General features: G+C 36.6%; 1 protein-coding gene across 7 annotated transcripts in view; it reads left to right on the top strand.

Annotated features, from left to right (window-relative positions):
* The window catches only part of PTPRD (protein tyrosine phosphatase, receptor type, D), a 462,557-nt gene that overhangs the window by 254,370 nt on the left and 187,129 nt on the right, over positions 1 to 21,058 (top strand). For 4 of the 7 annotated variants that reach the window (XM_011969903.1, XM_011969901.1, XM_011969902.1 and 1 more), the window contains 3 exons: positions 453 to 597; positions 19,362 to 19,459; positions 20,322 to 20,581. In XM_011969903.1, coding sequence (XP_011825293.1) covers positions 453 to 597; positions 19,362 to 19,459; positions 20,322 to 20,581 — 503 coding nt within the window. Of the gene's footprint in view, positions 1 to 452; positions 598 to 3,771; positions 4,078 to 4,959; positions 5,154 to 7,525; positions 7,553 to 11,727; positions 11,846 to 18,335; positions 18,924 to 19,358; positions 19,460 to 20,321; positions 20,582 to 21,058 lie in introns of all 7 variants that reach the window. The other 3 variants (XM_011969898.1, XM_011969899.1, XM_011969904.1) reach the window with 2 other exon arrangements.

Raw genomic sequence — 21,058 nt, 5'->3', positions numbered from 1 at the left:
TTGAGATTTCAGAAGGTCATGGGAGATGAGTAGATATCTGTTCAATTAAAATTGCACATGTTGGGCAGATTCCACTACTAGGGGCAGGTGTCAGTTTCTGTTGTGATCTGTGTCACAGCAACATACATGCATTTAAGGGCAGAACATACTCATGGGTGTTGGACTCGCAGTCTTCCTCTTATCTGATGTGTCTGGCTAACTGTGTCAACATTAAAAATAACTCTGACTTCCCTTCTTCCAGTTACCTTTGTAGAAACTTGCCTTTTAAACTGATATTTTCATTATATAATTTCCTTAGTATAGCCCTGGATAATACTCACTATTGACTCCTTTGGTGATATTTTGATGAGATTATAATCCTGATGATACAAATCTGATAGTCCAGACAGTGTGATTAAAAAGTATTTGCACGAATCTTACTGAAGATGACCACATTCTCTTATTGCTTCCAGCAACGAATTGCCATTGAGCCAGGGACATCATATAGGCTGCAAGGACTGAAACCAAATAGCTTATACTATTTCCGTCTGGCTGCACGCTCCCCTCAAGGCCTGGGTGCTTCTACTGCAGAAATATCAGCTAGAACCATGCAGTCAAGTAGGTGTCTCTCTTTGCTTACTCTCTGCCTTTTTATTTCCTCTGGTAGATGTTGCTAGCTTTCACCTTCACCAACAGGCAAACCTGCTAATATGATTAATACTTAGTAGTCTCTAGGTTAGTATGCATCACACTTCACAGATGAAAGTGTAACTGTGACTTATTTCGGTCTCCCAATTGTTCCAAATAACAGATCCCACTTTCCCACATTGAAAGACTTTTAAAGAAGGTGGTAGACCTCCATGGGTGAAAAGTGGGTAAAAGGAGTTAGATCAAGCCCTGTTTAATGAATTATAAGGCTTTAAAGCAAAATTCACATTGAGAACCCTGCAAAATAATCATAGGAGGGCTTGGCAAATGAAAGAGACTGCAAAAGACAAAAAAAAAAACCCTTTATTTTTTTAAGCACACAGGCTTTAGCTTTGTAAACAAACAAGTCCTTATTTCATGTATTTGTTTCTACTAAGAAAAGCTCAGCACTGATGACTTGTTTCTTATTAACTCTGTGTGTAGTACATGTGGAAATTTGGAACATTAACAGAAAATCTGTATCTGGACAAATTTAGAAACAATGGAATAATGGCAAACATATTTGCAATTCTAAATTGTACTTTGTTTCCTCTGGTTCAATTTCTTTTTGGAACTGTTACCCTTAAGCATAGCTGTGTTTATCACAATGGGGGTTAATTGTGCCCAGGGCAGATTGTTTTGCATAAAGTATTATACAGGAGATTGTTTTTGATGGAAAGTTTGGTGGCTTATAATACTATTAATTGCTTTTTATTAGTAAGTGTCTACAATTCATTGATAAAAATACTATTTACCTTGAATTGAAGAGTTTTGTTGAGTTATTTTTGATTTCTTTGTATGACATTTTGTCTTTGCTTTTTGACATAGTGAATTATACAATAGATATCTATAATAGAAATACATTGAATTTTGTCAAGAAGATGCTCTGTTGACCTCATATTTAGACCTATCAGCAAACCTGATATTTATGTTTTAAAAGATTAATTTCCTTCCATATAAATGAGCAAGTTTTCCACCATTTCATTTTCTATAGAAACTTGAAAACTTTCAGGGTTTTTTGATAATAAAATGTATGTTTTTCCCTCTTAAAGCATGATTATTCACATGAAAATGATTAGGATCCTGTTTAATCTGTTAGTGATTATCGTTTATTCCCGTAAAATTTTCTTTCATTTAAAGACATAAGCATGTAAATTAATGCATTCCCTTATGTCTGCTTTGAATTCCAGGCAGGCTAATAAATAGTATTGTGGAAGATAATTTCTTAAAACTAAGCATTTAGTTAAGAGAAATGTTACATGCTTCAATACTGTATTTTACATGGTTTACAAACCTCACTTTTTAACATATGTACATACAAATTGAATAGACTTTTTATAAGCACATCAAACACTTATCTATTCCTTATTTTATTAAAGTAAAATTTTCAAATGGTGTTTAATATATTCTCACAAAATAGGAGGTCTGAAGATAGCCCTAGTGAAAACCAAATCAGCTTTTTAAAAAGAATTACAAATGAGTTCTTGCTGTTACATGAACAACTCAATTTATTATGAATAATGATAATGCATATAAAATAGATTTATAATTTGAGGTATAAGAACCCCTAGTCAGAATCAATAAAAATGAGATTCTAGTGGTTTTGCAAATCTTATTCCAAATTTACAAGGCTGTCCTATGAGGATTCCTTTTTTGTCAATACGGAGAGCTTTTATTTTGATTGACTGTGATAATGAACACAAGGCACGTAAATTAAGAAAGACTGATAATCCCCTGAACAATTGGATACACCTGGCACTCCAAAATATTAAGATTTACAAAGTCTAGGGAAATCCCCAAACTACACATTCAAATATAAAACATAGGATTGCTTTATTCACTGTACCATATACATTACTTTAAAAATATATGTGTGTGTATATGGATTTGTATTATCTTTGCCCACTTGTTTGTTCTTCTTTAGGAACATACGTTATTAAGTTTTAAATAATAGTAGTAATTGTGCTGTCTTTTATTGGTTTTTAATTTTTTTAAATCATAATATTTGGTTAATTTGATGGAAAATAATTGCTCAGAAAGTGACTAGTTTAATTTAGAATGGGCAGTAAGAAAGTATATCTTTTAACTCTAATATAAACCCTATGTTGTATGAATATGTACAAAATGAAAGAAATTTTGCACGTAAGTTATATCTTTTCCAGTTGATACTTGGGTTTGAAAAAAACAGTTCTTTTTAATGATTGTCTTATTGACATTTTGTAAGGGACAAATGATTATTATTGATTTTACCAAATTTTGCTGGTGGGGTCTAATTCTTCACTAGCAATGGTGTCTCAAGAAGAGTTATAATTAAAAAGCTGAAAGCTGACGTAGGGTAAGTACAAGTTACAGTCAGAATCAACAAGCCTGACATTACCCTCGGGTAGGTAAACCTTGGACTCTGCATTTTCATCCTTTATTGATTCTGCATGCTCACTGTATATGGGCTACGATCAATGTTAAGTTAACATTTTTTTATTATTATTAAAACTGGTCAGGCAAACTCAGTTTTCCAGATAGAGTGAACCCTCTTAGGTTTGTTGTTGACTGACTTATTTTTAATTGGAACTGGTAGAAGGGCATTAGCAGTTACTGTAACTTTTCATACTTAAGCCTTTCGCAAATGAGTACTGTATGTAAACCATCCTCATTCTAGAATATAGAAGGGAAAGCTTGGAAACAACATCTGTGAAGCACCATCAGACCCTCAAGTAAATGCTAGCACTATTTGCAACTTTTTTGAAGCTGGGTAGTCAGTATAGTAGGGGTGGGAGATACTGAGGGATTGGTTTAGAAGAAGAATTTATATCGCAGGTAGGTAATTTTATTTGAGGCTCCATTATCTTGAGGTCTCATTTTCACATATTCCCCCCACCCCATTATTTAACAATTATTTTTGGTCATTAATTCATTTTTTTGGTTTATTCATATTACTAAGCCAAGGTACATAATTTGTCATTAGAATTTAAGTTTCATAGCCTTATTTTTGTTTTGTCCTTATTGTTCGTTTATTTATTTTTGCCTTTTCTTTTGTTTTATCATTTTCTTTTTCAACCACTCCTGTCCTTTCACTTAAATCCTCCTTTAACTCACTACCAAAATAAGAGCCGTCAGCTCCTCCTCAAGACATTAGTTGCACCAGCCCAAGTTCCACTAGTATTTTGGTAAGTTGGCAACCTCCACCAGTGGAAAAACAGAATGGCATTATCACTGAATACTCCATCAAGTATACTGCAGTGGATGGGGAAGATGACAAGTCTCACGAGATTTTGGGAATTCCTTCGGACACTACCAAATACCTTTTGGAACAACTGGAAAAATGGACTGAATACCGGATCACTGTGACGGCCCATACAGATGTCGGCCCTGGCCCTGAGAGCTTGTCCGTGTTGATTCGAACCGATGAAGATGGTATGTTGCCTCCGCTACGTCAGTTTGCACCCTTCTGACACAGTCTTGGTCTGCTGTCTTTCAATAGGCTAACAGTAATCTTTTTTCTCTGCTCATCTTTTTACCCAGGATTGCGGTTGCTTTAGTATTTTTGCCAAAGACTTGTCTTTACTGCGGCCTGGCCTTTTTTTCTTTCTTTTTTTTTTAAATCTCAATGCAGTAATTTGCTTCTCTTTAAAAGGACTGTTGGCTCCTATGGTCTTGCAATCCAGCCCGTCTCTGTTCCTCCATCTAAAGTCTTCTGTGTTTTTCTTGGCTTTTTGTAGTCACTTCTTTTACATTTTGAAGTTAACTTTTCAAAACTACCTTCTTTTTGTTGCCTTTTTGTCTTACATATTTCAGAAACATTGATGCTCAACATTCAATTTTTGGCATCTTTTGTATGGAATACCTTTGATATGAGAAAAAAAGAGAAGATAATCCATATAATCAAGAATCTTTTTATTCTGCTGTTTAAAAAGAAACCTTTAAAAAACACACAACAATCAACAGCCAGTTTTTGTTATTATTTCAATGCTATACCTCTTTGTGCTTTAATGCTTTGAACCTCAAAGCATCTTCCTTGGCTTTTGTACATTTTTTACATGTTTTTCTATTTCTCTGATACTCTTTTTTTCTTCCATTTTTTTTTGCATTGGTCATGTTTTTTGATCTTTTCTTAAAAGGTAGAGCAGATTGGTTAAGCATTTTCATTGGTTGAAAATGTTCGTATTCTTCAAAGGAAACATAGTGGGTTTACCCATTTTTTGAAAAAGAGAAACCTAAGTAAAGAAAATGCAGAAAATGCTCTGATTGGGTGGGACAAGTGCCTATAATTTCTTTTATCCAATGATGTTGTTCCAGTTCCTAGTGGTCCTCCTCGCAAAGTCGAGGTGGAGGCTGTCAACTCAACATCTGTTAAAGTCTCATGGCGCTCACCTGTGCCCAATAAACAGCATGGCCAGATAAGAGGATACCAGGTACATTATGTGAGGATGGAAAATGGTGAGCCCAAGGGCCAGCCCATGCTGAAAGATGTCATGCTGGCTGATGCACAGGTAAGCCTCTGAAATTATGTACCTCGATTTTTATATAAGTGTGTCTTAGTTCATATCTTGCAATTGGCCTCATTTTAGTCTTTCGACATTTAAAAAATCCTGTACAAAATTCTAGTTTTCATTACACATTGATGTATATTGATCTTTTCAATCAGAGTTACTATCAAGTGAGGAAGGGAATTGTAATGAAATGACACTCAAGTCTGATTAAAAACGTGTTACTTTTTCCTTAAAATACAGATATTCAACCCTTTACAACCATATTTGAGTTTGTGTTTCTGATTTCAAAAAATGGTTGTCTTAGTAATGAATCAAAGAGAAGATTTCTAAACTGCAATTTGCCTGATGGAATCTATTTTCTTCTGTGCTAAAACAACTTGGAACTTAGTTGTTCTAATTTCTAAATGTATGTCTTCTTCCATTGAAGAATAGACATTTTTATTCAAGTATAGTTACTCAGTATTATATTTAGTATTTCTTCATCAAATTACATATTTGATGAAACTCATTGTTTTATGTCCCAGAAAGTGAAGATGGTGACAATGATATTAAAAATTAAATCAGAATTTCCTAGAGAATAAATGGGATCCTTATGTTGAACCAAGGTTAAAAAAAAAAAGTACTGAAAATGAATAGTTGAGTTTATGAGAAATTGTATTGATCTTAGGGCAGTGGTTTGCAACTATGGTATCACAACCTGGTTTTATAATTAGTTGTTTAAAACAGAGCATTGAAAATTTTCACAATTTTTCAAAAATTAGAGGTGATTCAGAGATAGTCCCATAATAAATTCACTTGGGTTTTACATATTTTCCTCAAAGGAAGATGAAGATTTCAACTTGTAACTACCATCCTGAAAATTGTACATGACTCATGTACTGGCTTACCTTTGCTGTGTCAAATGGTGATGAGATATCATGGGGATGGGATATTATGATCATTGGAATACTTTCATTATCCAAGAAATTGGTGACTTGGCAGGGAAAAGGATGGAGTTTGTAAAATATTTGAAATTTATTTCAAATGAAAATGCCTTTCTTTGTGTGAAAGTCAGAAAGATTATGAAGCAAGTTGAAAACTGCGGCACCAAGTTGCCCAGTTCTACATTCTTGTCTGTAAAGGTGGACGTATCCCCTGGTCAAGAGATCGAGACCATCCTGCTCAACATGGTGAAACCCCGTCTCTACTAAAAATAGAAAAATTAGCCGGATGTGGCGGCACACGCCCGTGTAGTCCTAGCTACTAGGGAGGCTGGGGCAGGAGAATTGCTTGAACCCGGGAGGTGGAGTTTGCAGTGAGCCGAGATCGCACCACTGCACTCCAGCCTGGCAGCAGATCAAGACTTCGTTTCAAAATAAATAAATAAATAAATAAATATAAAAAAAGAGAGCAATAAATATCCCTGTGCCTCTAAGGAAAATACTTACCCCCCAAGTCTTAATACAAGTCAACTCTCAAAAGCCTTTATGTTTTCTTCAGTTTTGAAACATTCTAAGCAAAGGGATCTGGATTCACAGCTCACTTATCTACCCCAAGGCCACTTCCATAAATGCAATAGAGCTTCATAATACCACTTCAACACTGGAAAGGGGCCACTGACTTGATTTTTGTAAATAATTATTATGTAGTGCCTATAAAAAGAAAGTTATAAAATTAATAAAACCATCGCTATGTTTTATCATATAAGTCTACAATTATGGAAAAGAAAACAATATGACCATCGTGCTTTGATGTTCTCCTTTGGTTCTTAGATATTTTACGTTATAGAACAGTAATTCCGTCCCATTTCCATTGTAAAATCTGGTAGTTAACGGAATTATGTAATACCAAATGCATTAAACGTCAACTCTGTCTTTTTTTCCTCTTCTTCTTTGTCTTTTCTTTATTAATTGCTGATTTTTCTTGTGTATTTTCTTTCTTTCCCATCTCATTTATTTTCCTTGACTCTTCACTGAAATTTCATTACATCTCACAGGACTTCTTTGAAGCTATAAGTGTTAAATATAATGAAAGATATTAATCTAAATATTGACTTTTAATTGTGTAACTTAAGATAGAAGTCAAAATAAATGAGTAGGATATGAGTAGAAATATTCACTTTTTCTGTGCTTCATTGCTATGTTTCAGTGAACCATACATTTAAAGTATATTAGCTGGTTTTAACAATAACAGTAACAAAGATTATTTAATTTGACTTCCCAATTAGAGGTGGAGGTGGCAGCAAAACACACATTCTCTGGAATTTTATTGTACACACTGCTTTGTTTATTTTTTCAATTTTTTTAGTCTAAGAAGGGCAACACTGCCTGTATAAGGCTTAAATTTTTTTCTTTTTATTTTGTTTTCCTTCCAACCTTCTTATTCTCAATCAGTGGGAATTTGATGATACTACTGAACATGTGAGTAATTTTTGATTGTTTTGTCAAAAGCAGACTATATATGCTTGTTTTCTCTGACATCCTTTCACTTATTTGTGATCTGTCATCACAGTTTGCTTGGATGCATGAACTAACAAATTATTTTTAAGTTATCTTCACTATGTGGTGCACTTTTTATTTTGGTTTCTGTTTTGTGAAATCAGCATGGTGCTATTGACTGCATAAGAAATGTCATGGGCTTGTGATATTTATTTTGATGGCTGCTACTAACTCTGCTTTGTGACAGTCAGAGGAAGCATGCTTTAAAATACAGGGGTGTCGTCCAATCTTTTGGCTTCTCTGGGCCACATTGGAAGAAGAAGAATTGTCTTGGACCACACATAAAATCCACTAACATTAACGACAGCTGATGAGCTAAAAAAGAAAACAATCTCGTAATGTTTTAAGAAAGTTTACAAGTTTGTGTTGGGCTGCATGTGGGACAAGCTTGCTTTAAGTGAAGGCATTGCAGACTGGAGATGTCAGATTGTTTGGTGTAGGCTGCTCATAAATCCTACTCCAGGGTCACATATCCAGTGGATAACAAGATGCAGATCTGGCACTGATTAACTCTAACTAGAAGTGGCTGTTCTTCACTTTTACCCATACATATTTGAACGATGAATGGATTATGCCAAGAAGTAGAAAGTATCTTGCTGAGGGAGGAATGTTTTTAAAATATTTGAATGAAAGTTCTATGTTATTTATTGAGGGACTGTTATGTATGTGCCACTGCAAGGGACACATGATGTGACACCTGCTTTCTAGTGTTTCTATTCTAAGTGGCTAAGGAAGAGTAAAGTTCTGAAAAGTTTCATATAATGCAGCAAAATATATGGCCTACAGCAGTGTACCATGCATTAATAAATTAGTGGACAGTGTCAATAAGAGCTATGAATTCAGAGACAGTGGTCCAAGATAGTAAAAGAAGTCATGAAGCTCAGTTGAGAATTTAAGGGATGATTAAAGACTGAATAAGTGAAAAAGTTGTGTGTGTGTGTGTGCGCACGCGCGCACACGTGTGTGTGTGTGTTGGGGAGCTAGAGGTGGAACATACATATTTTTTTAAGTTGAGCACAGCAAAACCAGTCATTGAGACAGTTGAGCATGTGGTATAGTCACATGACAGTGAGCCTGACAATTTGATATAAATGAAGGCTTCCTGTAAGTAACTCAGTGGTAAATAGAGCTAAGAGGTCAACTGTAATATAATACTGGAAAAACCAGAAGAGTCAAGCCAAAAAGCTGGCCAGTCTTTAACTCTTCAATATTAGAGCGATATAGGAGAAATTTTTAAAAATGAGTTAAAGGCTGACAGGAAGGTATTCTTCCATTCACTGACTGAATATTTACTGCCAATGCACAGGACTCTTACTGGGAATCTTGTAACTGTGTCCAAGGTATCAGTTCTCGTGGCTTTGCCAGTGCAGCAGCGTTTTTGACCATAAACTTCTTTGACTATAACTCACAGTAAGAAATACCTTATATGTCGTGATTCAATGCACACATATGTTTAACTAAAATACAAATTTTATGGAACCATATTTTGTATAATAAACACTAACATTAAGTATTCAAGTTTATTCCATTTCATTTCTGTTTGTTTAAATTCTGGTCATGACTGACTAAAGTGATTTCACAACCTACTAAATGGGTCATTACCTGCAGTTTAAAAACCAGTGACTTAGTGGATAGATTAGAGAGTAAAAAGGTGGCAGATAGAAAAGCAGGTAAAAAGAGTTATTTTGCTAATTTAGTCATGAAGTGATAAAAATGCAACAGAGTTGAGGCAGTAGAAATGAAAAAGTAATACTTAGGATCAATAAAAGGAAGAATTGGCAAAAAACTTGCTAAGAATTGAAGAAGAGAAAGAGGTCAAAGATAGCTCATACGTTTTGCAAATGTGTTACCATTCATTAAAATATGGAAGTAAGGAGGGGGAGTCTACTTCCAGGAATGATTTTTAAGTTTTAGTTCATTTGAACTTGAAGTAACACTGGGTAGTCACAGGAAAACATCCAGCAGATATTTACAATGTATATGCCACTGGAGCGCAGATTGGAAGTCACAGCTGAAATAAATCAGGAGTATGGGCAGAAATAATTACTTAAGGTTTAGAAATGAATGCAGTTTTTTTTTGTTTTTTGTTTTTTGTTTTTTGTTTTAAGATTAGAGAGAAACAGTAGACCAGTGACTGTGACAGAACCTCAGGTATGCCAACTTTTAACAGGGACAAAAACAAAGTGGAGACAGGACAGGAGGAAACAAAGAGAATAAGGAATTATAGCCATAGTACCGGGCACATCACCTCACAGAGCATACTGAAACAACCAAGGAGGGAAGTGTACCCACCTCTTAAAGAAATAAAATGTAATCCAAGAAAGGGTATGATCATGGCAGATAGAGGTGTGTCCAGTTGAGATTATACCACTGCAGGGGACTTGACGCATTTCAAATTGCGTTACGTCTGTTATCCTCTAACAACCTGGGCAAGAGAATGGATGTGTGTGGTTAACTCTAATTTCGTGATAAGAAACATAAGGCTCAGAGTGCATAATTTCTTGCTGCAAAATTTGGTGATGAAAGCAAGCCTTGCTGCTTTTTCTAGTTAGCCATGCCTGCTTTTCAGCAGTACTCCGGTGGCATGTGAGGGCAACCTTGGAAACAATCATGTTGGCATTTAATCATCATAGTTTTCGGGATAGTCAGTGTGTCTGCTGTCATTTAAAATACTGCTCTTGGGTAGTTTACTTGGTTTTTCTATCCTCTGTAACATTAGGGAAACCATTCCAAGGTCCTGGAAATACAACATCTCTCCCAAGTAGCCCATTTATCTGGCATAATAAAATTTCCAGTGACTCTTCAGGATGATATCTGAACTTCTTGAATTTCCACAATGAGATATTCCTACTCTTTTGAGAAAGCTTGTTGTCAGAAGCTGTCATATTTGGAGTCATCTTCAACAATTGAGCTCTATGGTATCTGTTACAGCCTTGCTAAAAAAAACCCTACTGTATTTCACACAATATAATTCATTCACTCGTCAGTCACATTGTCTTTAGATTTGAAAGACAATGACATTGTATATTTTCCTAAATTTATCCATATTCAATTTGAAAACACAGCTGTGCCAAAAATCTGAAAGGGTTTTTATATTGCTCTGTGTGTGTGTCTGTGTGTGTGCATGCGCATGTGTATATGCAGCTCTGGTATTTGTTCTTAAAATACTAGAATAAGTTAATAGCCAGAATCTCTAAAGAATCCCATAACCCGTAGTTTAAAGGAATATCAAAGACCATCTGGTCTTATAACCACCACCGCTTTGGGCCCTGACTAAGAGAAAACTAAGAATTTTGGTAAATAGTATGTGGTATTTAACTTTTTGGAAAGTCCAAATAAATTGAGCACATACTGGTGATGCGGTAAAACTAAAGTCCAGTTGTATTCTTTGCTTTTATGGCTGCTTTTCAATGTGTGTGAAAAGTCTCCTCAGTGGATAATGATTTCTGCTCATAGCCTATACAAATAACCAATAAACATGATAATACAATCAATCAATAAGAGAGCCCTAAGCAAATTCTCCCTCAGGGTATCTAGGTCCAACAACAACCATTTGGTAAAATTCTTCCATAGTGATCAAACAGACTGCTGGCATCAGCCGCATCTGCAGTCTGTTCGTTACAGTGGATGTGTGTGGAGAGCTGTTGGCATAAAATAATCACTCTTTCATGGAATGCTTCCTAGAAGTCAGGCATAGTTCTGTGAGTTTACCTGATATAACTCATAAAATCCTATGGGGTCCTATTATAATTCCAACATTCCCTTGGGAAATGGAGGCACAGATAGGTAAACGTACTTGGTCTGTCCAAGCTAGTAAGGATATGAAAGTTGAAGAATTCAGGAAGTCTGGCTCCAGATTTCATGTCTTTGACTAATACCCTAAGAGCTACCTCCTAAGATGCCTGAAGACACCCCTTCGATATCAGCATGAAAACAGATTTCCTAGCATGAGCTCAGGCATGAAATTTCCAGGGCTTAGCATGGCTGCAAGGGATGTGTGAGCATTTGCAGAATGAAGGCAGACGTCTGGCCTTGTTTTTCACCCAGGGCATTAGTAGCATGTTTTGAATCAGTGACATTCTGTTTTGTCATTTCAGGACATGATCATTTCTGGGCTCCAGCCTGAAACTTCCTACTCCCTTACGGTCACAGCCTACACAACCAAAGGAGATGGTGCTCGCAGCAAGCCCAAACTGGTGTCCACCACTGGGGCAGGTAATCATGTCTGTGCATGTATGTGTCTTGAATAGTACTGCTAACTTTCTAAATGGTATGGGTAGCTTCTAGCAGGCTTTTATTATTATAAAATCAGAGGAAATAAATGGACTGTGGTCAACTTTTGTGTTTTTAGTTCAGGGGCAAAAAAAAAAAAAAAATAGATCAGGGAAAAAATAGTCCAAGTGCATAATTTGTCCAAACTATTCAATCAGTCATTCAACAATTATTTCTTTGAGCACCTTCTGTGTGTCAGGCATTGTAATCAGCACTGGGGATGAAGCAATCAACAAAACAGAATAAGAATCTGCACTTATGAAATTTACTTTCTGAATAGGACTAGATAATTAACAAGTGACGAAAGGAGTATAAAATAAAATGTCAGAAAGTGGTAAGATGAAAAGTAAAAGTGTATAGGCAATTAAGGATCAGGCAGCCTCTAGGGGCTGAGAAGTTCTTGTAGAGGAAGGATTATTTAAGTTGAGACTCAAATGATGTGAAGGATCAAGCCCCATGAAGGTCTGGAGGGAAGGGGTCTGGGCAGGGAAGTCAAACAACAATTTCAACTTCCCTGGACAACAAATCTCCTTAGAAGAGCTCCCATCTTAAACTGGGTTCATGACTTACCGTTCTACCTTTTGTCATTTTGTCTTCCCCACCCCCTGCTGTGGGGATTCTTAAGAAGCCAAATTGAACAAAAGATAGAAAACAAAAAAGAAAAAGAAGAAAATTAAGAAGGCTAAATAGTATAAAATTACTCCCTTCTAAAGAATAAGGCTTCTTCAGTGCTTTTTAGGGTTACTGTGGGCAGCCACATTAGGAAAAGCCAGCATGAAGGAAGAGCAAGCATTGTAGAATGAGGAAATTAAGAGATAATTGCAGATAAATCCAGTCCTCATGTATAGCAATCTCCCGTGAACATGGAAACCATGATTTGACTTACTCCGCCCGAATCACTTCTCAAACAAGTTTTTAGGAACATACCTCTATGTAAAGGCATAAAGGAGAGAACAGCTGTGATGCTGAGTGCCCTCCTGGGTGCCATGCTCACTGCCAGCTTTGTCTAAATGTCATAAGATTTGCCTCGCTCGCATCCTACCACCTGGAATTGCCTCAAGCAGCAGGATTACAGATGGCAAAACTCCTTCAAGGCTGAATCTTCTGGGCTTTTTTTTTTAAATACCATTACATCAAGCTAATTTAATGCCCTGCAGAGCAGACACGTATTTAGTGAGGGGCATGATGGCATGATCACTATCTGGCTATGGAACCAGTCTCTATTACAACATCAACAACCAAGAGTTGAATCTCAAATTGAACAACGTGCATTTCCTTCGCCTACATTTATAAATATGTCATAATAACTCTGAAATGTCTTATATTAAGCACCACTCACCTATTGCCCATTAAATGGGGTCATGTTATGATGACAAGAAAGTAGAGGATTTATAGCCAAGGGATATGAATTTTAGAGAAAGGGATGATTTTGTCTATTTTAACATCACTAACGCCATCTCATCCCTTTTTAGTTACCATACAGTAGACATTTTAGAATTTTAGAACTTATTCATATATAGAATTCTTTTGGCATTTTCATTCACTATTTTAGATCCTTCTTAATCAATAGAGGCTTCGGTACTGAGATAGAAAATGCTTGCAATTTAGATGCCTACACATTTACTTTTGTAAGACCTCCCCACTGCACCTGGGAAGAAAGTAGAAGAATCCAAATTTAATTCCTTTAAGAGCAAACCTCTAGTTTTCCTTTGCATAAGCAGCCCCTATTCGTGGTTTATCCCTAAGCAATTAGTGAATATATCAATTTGTTTTGTTTTGCATACTGTATTAAAAATCCTCGTATATTTATGTGACTGTGAAGAATTACTGAATTTATCTCACAGACGTTGAGCTCCTAATAATCATAATTGTAAAGGTATTTAGTTACAGCTCCCACAAAGAATTCAGGAATTTTCGTGAAATTTTATTTTAATAGTAAACTTCCTGATTGTGGGGTGTTTGTTTATTATATCTTGTTTCTAGAACCTGTAAATAATCATATCTTTGAAACAAGAGTACTGATCATAGTTTAAGTATAATCTACAGGAGATTCATATAACCTGAAGGATGCTTCTGAAGAAAATGTTGGCTTTTATGTTTCAATGATTATGAAATATCTGTTTTTTCTTTGTTAATACTCCCATTATTCTGTATTGTAATAATTTGTTTACTGCCTGAGGCCTTGAGGTTAAAACAAACAGAAAATTCATTGGTTTGACATTTTCTGTATATTTTTACGTGAATTTCAGTACTATATTGAACAGCTATGTTAAGGGTAATCAAAAGATGACTGTGACAGGGAGAATTTGGAAATCTTAGCCCAAGTCTAGTCAATTATGATTGTTGTTGCTGGTCCTAGGTTAAATTGGGGCTAAGTTTAGAACCACTGCAAGTAAGTACCTCAATTTATCGCCAATGATTGCAGTTGCTAAAAAGTAAAGGGAAACCACACATATATCCCAATTCAGAAGTCCTAAGAGATTTTTTAAAGAATGTAAGAGAATAAGAAAATGTAAAAGGGAGAAGAGTTTATATGTCGTGATATAAATTAGAGTTATTTACTTTGTAGCTGGACCTTCTCTGCTTCTTCCAATATGTTCTCTAAGACCTGGCCAAAAAGTGACCTTCTGACTCCCCTGAGTAATTATTTAAGACCCTTTCATCTTACCAACCCTCAAGCTCCAGTGCTGGAGTAAGCAGAACCATTGAACCAACAGCTGGCATGACCTATAAAAGTAGCCTACAGAATAACCCTAAGGCATTAGAAACCTGAGCCAGACTCCACAGATCGCACAATCTATTCCACCTCATTATTTTCCCAACTAGAATATGCCTGTATTAGAGAACGTGGACCCTGCTGTATCTGTCTTTATTTCCTCACTCAAATACGTGTGTGCCAGTGTACAAGTATTTGCACAAAGTGAATTATTGGTAAATGTTTGATACCTATAGTGTTTCTGGAAGCCAGGAATGCAGTGAGTTCCATTGCCAATCTGTGGAGTTTGGGAGAATTCTTTTTAACTATGTATTCAATGATGTAGAACTCTCCTCATTCCTTTTCCCCTTTTTATCTTATCAGTGATTCCCTGGATGAAATACCACAACTGTCCCAAACCCTTACTCCAGCCTATTTAAACTTCATTTACTATTTCTATTATTATTCACATGCTTGTGGAAATTTTGGGCATCCCTTCGTGTGACCCTTCATGGGGTCAGCCTCGCCTGAGGTGAAAATTGGGAGTTCTTCCCCAAGCTGCACAAGCATTCATTTCTTTACTGAGCCCTTCCTTTATGCTTCGTGGCACTTCCAGGCTTGTTGTCTCATAGTTTTCAGGCTTAGTAAAACTTCTGCCCAGGGAAGGAATGACTGTTGTGGGTTTGGCAATAGAGAGCAGACTAAGATCCTTGTGTACAGCAGGGGAAGCCAGTAGGTCAGAGCTAACGCTCTTTTTTCTAGATCATTACTTTGATCTTGTGATTCCAAGCCAACAAGCCTTTCTGTCCCAGAATAAGAAAGGTCATGCCAACATCGAAAACAAAAGAGATTACTCCATCCTAAGCTTTGACTCCCACAGAAGAATAAATATATACATTTACAAAGTCAGTGAGTTTTTTCCTAGACTTTGCCAGCCCATTATATTTCTCCAAATGTGTACCATAGCAATATTATAAAGTGAAACATCAGTTAATAAGAACATGCTCATAAATGACAAATATTAGAATGCAATCTATATTTGTGGTATATCAAGAAATTATTTTTATTTATCCTAGCTTTACATGCATCTTACAGAAACAGGATACACAGTGTATATATTATTATGCAGTTCATTGGAACTAGAATTTCAGAAAATTTTAATAAATATTTTTAATCTGTTGTCCTGGAGAATGTTGAGAATTAATAGTTGTGTTTCCACCCACTTGTTTCAACTGAGTTTCATATATTAAAGGCTGTATTCTCTGCTGAAAGCTCTATTTCACCATGGATTTTTCACAGCAGAGACTCAGGTGTTTAATCCTTGAGACTATCACTGACATTTTCATGGACAAATCGTGTAAATGCTATGTATACACAAAGGGGAATTAAAGATGTCTGCCAGTGTCTCTACCTTAAAGTACTATTTTAAAATTAAGATAATTGTAAATACATTAAAAGCAAATGAAATAGTTCACACAGTCTCCAACTTATGGATGGATTGTGTTCTGAGAGGGTGAGTTGATTGTTAAGACCTCTGGATGCATTGTTCCTGAGGAACACAGTGAGTATACAATGATGTGGTTCCTGGGCCTACCTTCAACACACATGTTTTATATATACAACGCAACACACATGTTTTACATATATAACACAACACACGTTATTGAGTAATTATTTATCTAAAAACTTTAGAGAGTATTATTTTCATACATTGTGGGTTAGCTGAGTTACATAAGCGTGCTATGAATCTTCCCAGCATGTGAAACAAAACTGTTACTCCATTGGTTAAGGAAGTAAATATCTTAATGATATTTCTGAGAGCAGAGCACATCTCCACCTGTTCTCACTTTCTGAAATACAAAATGAAGAGGCTAATCAGTCCATCTCTGAGGTTAATATTCTATATATTGTCTCATAATCTTTTTAGTGATTTTTTTTTACCTTAATCTATATCCTCATGGTATGATTTTTTATCACCTGTCTCCCATTACTGTAAGCTTTCCTCCTTTCCTACCATCTTTCTTTTTCTTCACATTCATAATTTTGAGACATAGTTTCACTGTCACTTAGGCTGAATAGCAGTGGTGTGATCAATAGCTCACTGTAGCCTCAAACTCTTGGCTCAAGCAGTTCTCCCACCTCAGCCCCCTGAGTAGCTAAGACTACAGACATGTGACGCCATGCCTTTTTTTTTTTTTTTCCCATAGAGATGAGTCTTGCTATGTTGCCAAGCTGTTTTCAGGCTGTTTGTTTGTTTGTTTGTTTTTGAGATGGAGTTTTGCTCTTGTTGCCCAGACTGGAGTGCAGTGGCACAATCTCAGCTCACTGCAGCCTCTGCCTCCCAGGTTCAAGTGATGCTCCTGCCTCAGCCTCCTGAGTAGCTGGGATGACAGGCATGCGCCACCATGTCCAGCTATTTTTATGTTTTTAGTAGAGACGGGGTTTCTCCATGTTGGTCAGGCTGGTCTCAAACTCCCAAACTCAGGTGATCCACCCGCCTCTGCCTCCCAAAGTGCCGAGACTACAGGCATGAGCCACTGTGCCCAGCCGCTGGTTTTGAACTCTTCGTCTCAAGCAATTCTGCCACCTCAGCTCCCGAACTACTGGGTTTACAGACATGAGCCACCATACTTGGCCTTTCTTCTTCTTTCTGTTAACTTGGTTTAGTTTTGATTCTGATGATCCTCCCTCAATGTCTTTTGTTGTGGATTCCAGGAATAATTGCTCTCCATTAAAAATAAATAGACATGATAATGCATTGAATGAGTAGATTAGAACTTTTCACATTTCTAACTTAAAAGGTAAATAAATTCTGTACTCATTGGAAGCTAGCCCTTCACCATAAAAAGTTTAATATTTGGATTATGAATAATTGATTAATATTAATAGAATGCAGAACCTCATGCTAAGACTTTACATGAATTTCCTCATTTATTATTCACAAGAACAATATAAAGTAGATCTTAATATAATTCCCATTTTACAGATGAAGAACTTGATGAAGATGAATGATGTGGATAGTAAAATTAGACAGAAAATGCAAATTAGATTCATAGTAAGTCAGTTTGATATTATTTTATTTTTTTTAAGTTTAAGCAACATAACAGCACAATTAAGCATTTAAGCAATTGACTCAGACAGAGTTGGGTTTGCCTTATAGCTTTCTCACTTGTTACACGCTGGCCTCGGACAATTTTCTACCTCTCTGGGCCTCATTTTCTCATTATAGAAGATAGAGATAATAATAACTAATCCAAGAATGTAGTGAGGAGTCAGGAATGTAAACCAATTGTGAACACTATATGCAATGCACTTAGCATGGCGCCGGTGCATTGCACATACTCAATGAATAAATAATCATTATAGTTATTATTATTAGTGATATCTAATTGGCTGATCTTTGCTTGAATTAATTTATCTTTGATATGAACCTTTATGTGTGAAGGTTTAAAATGTGCAGGTGTCAAAAAAATTCCCTTAAGCTGTTGTTTCAATGATAATTTCTGTTTGTGTCCATTATCAAATTCTAGTATCTCAGCCTACTTTAATAAAGTAAGACAAAGAGCATATTTCCACAAAGGTATGTAGGTCAAACATTGCCTTTTTTGTTTTGTTTTGTTTTGTTTGGGTAAGTAAGAAAATGGGAATACCAGTAGAGTGGAACTCCCTCATTTGGCAATGACTGAAATGTGGACATTCAGATTGGTTGATCTTACCACACCATCCCATGTGCTCCAGTTCCAGGGAAACCTCGGCTTGTGATTAACCACACTCAGATGAATACTGCTCTCATTCAGTGGCACCCTCCTGTGGACACATTCGGACCTCTTCAGGGCTACCGTCTAAAATTTGGCCGCAAGGATATGGAGCCGCTTACTACTCTCGAGTTCTCTGAAAAAGAAGATCACTTTACAGCTACAGACATCCACAAAGGAGCATCATATGTCTTTAGGCTCTCAGCCAGAAACAAAGTGGGCTTTGGGGAGGAGATGGTGAAGGAGATTTCCATTCCAGAAGAAGTACCAACTGGATTCCCTCAAAACCTTCACTCAGAAAGCGCTACTTCAACCTCCGTCCAGTTATCTTGGCAACCACCTGTCCTGGCAGAGAGAAATGGCATTATCACCAAGTATACCCTTCTTTATAGGGACATCAACATCCCCCTTCTCCCAATGGAGCAGCTTATTGTTCCAGCTGACACCACTATGACACTCACTGGCTTAAAACCAGATACCACATACGATGTAAAAGTACGTGCTCATACGAGCAAAGGGCCCGGGCCATATAGTCCCAGTGTCCAGTTCAGGACACTGCCTGTGGATCAAGGTAGGATTTGTCTGCTTACGGCCTTCCTCCTTTAAAGGAATATCAGTCTTTGGAAATCAGTATTTTGAAGCTATAATAACTGATCAGCCCATTCATATTAATAGGTTCAGCAAAAACAAAAAGGTAAAGTATGTAAAACTTACTACGTCTTGGATGCCTTAGATTTCAGTTATAGAATGTCAAGCAAGTCTGGCTGACAGCTCCCCAATGTCCTCAGGTAAGGAAAACACAATATAGTTGGCTGAATTGGAGAGAAAGGAAAGATCTTTATGAGACTGGGGTATTAAAATGAATGCTCTAAACAGGTAGGAAAATCATACTTCTCTCTCTCTGATCAAAGTAGACAGCATCTAGCATAAGCCCTGTGGTCCATGGTGGAAAGGACAGGTCATCTGTTTTAAGAATAGTTTAAATACACTGTTTTTCCTTTTCCAGCAGTGTTTGCAAAAAATTTTCATGTCAAAGCAGTAATGAAGACTTCCGTGTTGCTGTCTTGGGAGATTCCAGAGAATTATAACTCTGCCATGCCTTTCAAAGTAAGTTGTTTTCTCATTAGTAAGAAATCACAGATAAAAGTAGAGGGGACCGTTTATCTGGGTAAGTTATTTGCACCGCAAGCAGACCACTTCATTTTGGCCACATGTCCTTGCTGTTCTCATTTGTGACTTTCACATGGGAGATCGTTGGGTGCTTTGCAAGTGTGTTCTTTTCACTCTGAAGAGGGAGCAGGAGCTCAAACCCAGGGCTGGCATCACTTATAAGTTACCTACTACTTTGAACTTGCACTTGTTACATCTAAGCTAGTGCTTTTGTTTTTCAGCCAGAGAATGAAATGTACGTGGTTTCTACCTATTTATATTAAAATACCCTGGGGGTTTCTGAATTTACTCGCTGGCCTGTATTGTTGGCACATTTTAAACTCTGACTTGCCATTAAGAGATGTTAGTAAGTACATATTTATGAAACAAGAAATAGAGAAACATTTTTGAAAGTAAAAATAGATTTAGAAAGAGGAACCAAAACCTTTAGAAAATTAACAATATTGATAATACATTGAAACGTAGAGCTTTTCTGCACATATTCCATTGAGAGCACATACAACTGAGAGGTCTAATATTGGTAAATATGTGTGTGTGTGTGTGTGTGTGTGTGTGTGTGTGTGTGTGTATATATCTTTGTATATTTTTGATAGACTTGGAAACATTTTATCATGACACAGTAGGAAATGACAGGAAAATTGATTTGATCTCCAGAATTATGACCACTCATGGGCTTAGAAGTCACCTAAAAGTAGAATTGACTATATAGACATTTTCCATAAGCAAGGGCACATTGGTTTAGAAAATATATTTTGCCTCTCTGACAATCAGATTTTTTTGATTGGTTTTATCTCTTTAGATTCTTTATGATGATGGGAAAATGGTAGAAGAAGTAGATGGCCGAGCCACACAGAAGTTAATTGTCAACCTGAAGCCTGAGAAGTCATATTCATTCGTGCTGACAAATCGTGGGAATAGTGCTGGTGGGCTGCAGCACAGGGTCACAGCAAAGACTGCTCCGGATGTGTTACGTACCAAGCCTGCCTTCATTGGGAAGACCAACTTGGATGGCATGATTACTGTGCAACTGCCTGAAGTACCTGCAAATGAGAATATAAAGTAAGTTGATTGAAGGGTTAGGGCTGAAGGAAAGAATTATTGGTAAATAAGAACGTTACATCTCAAAATTATAGAGGTCATAAAAGAAGATATTGCTTAATGTAGTGAAAGATTCTTCTGCTCAGACTCCCAGTTTTGCTATCCGAGGTCTGTTACAACATGTCCTAGTATTCATTGTAACACAGATTTTCGTTAATTTAACACTGAGTTTTTAATCTGTGTTGCAGGGACAGTGTTATTTAGGAGAAACACAAAACATATAGAACATGATTCTTACTACAAAGCTTTTTGTTTGTTTTTTTGGTTTTTTTTGTTTTTTTTTTGAGACAGAGTCTCACCCTGTCAACCAGGCTGAAGTGCAATGGTGCAATCTCAGCTCACTGCAAGCTCCGCCTCCTGGGTTCAAGTGATTCCCCTACCTCAGCCTCCCGAGTAGCAGGGATTACAGGCGCCTGCCACCATGCCCAGCTAATTTTT

The sequence above is a fragment of the Mandrillus leucophaeus genome, unplaced genomic scaffold, assembly GCF_000951045.1.
Source record: "Mandrillus leucophaeus isolate KB7577 unplaced genomic scaffold, Mleu.le_1.0 Scaffold92, whole genome shotgun sequence".
NCBI classification, from domain to species: domain Eukaryota; kingdom Metazoa; phylum Chordata; class Mammalia; order Primates; family Cercopithecidae; genus Mandrillus; species Mandrillus leucophaeus.
This window is presented reverse-complemented; position numbering and strand designations above follow the sequence as displayed.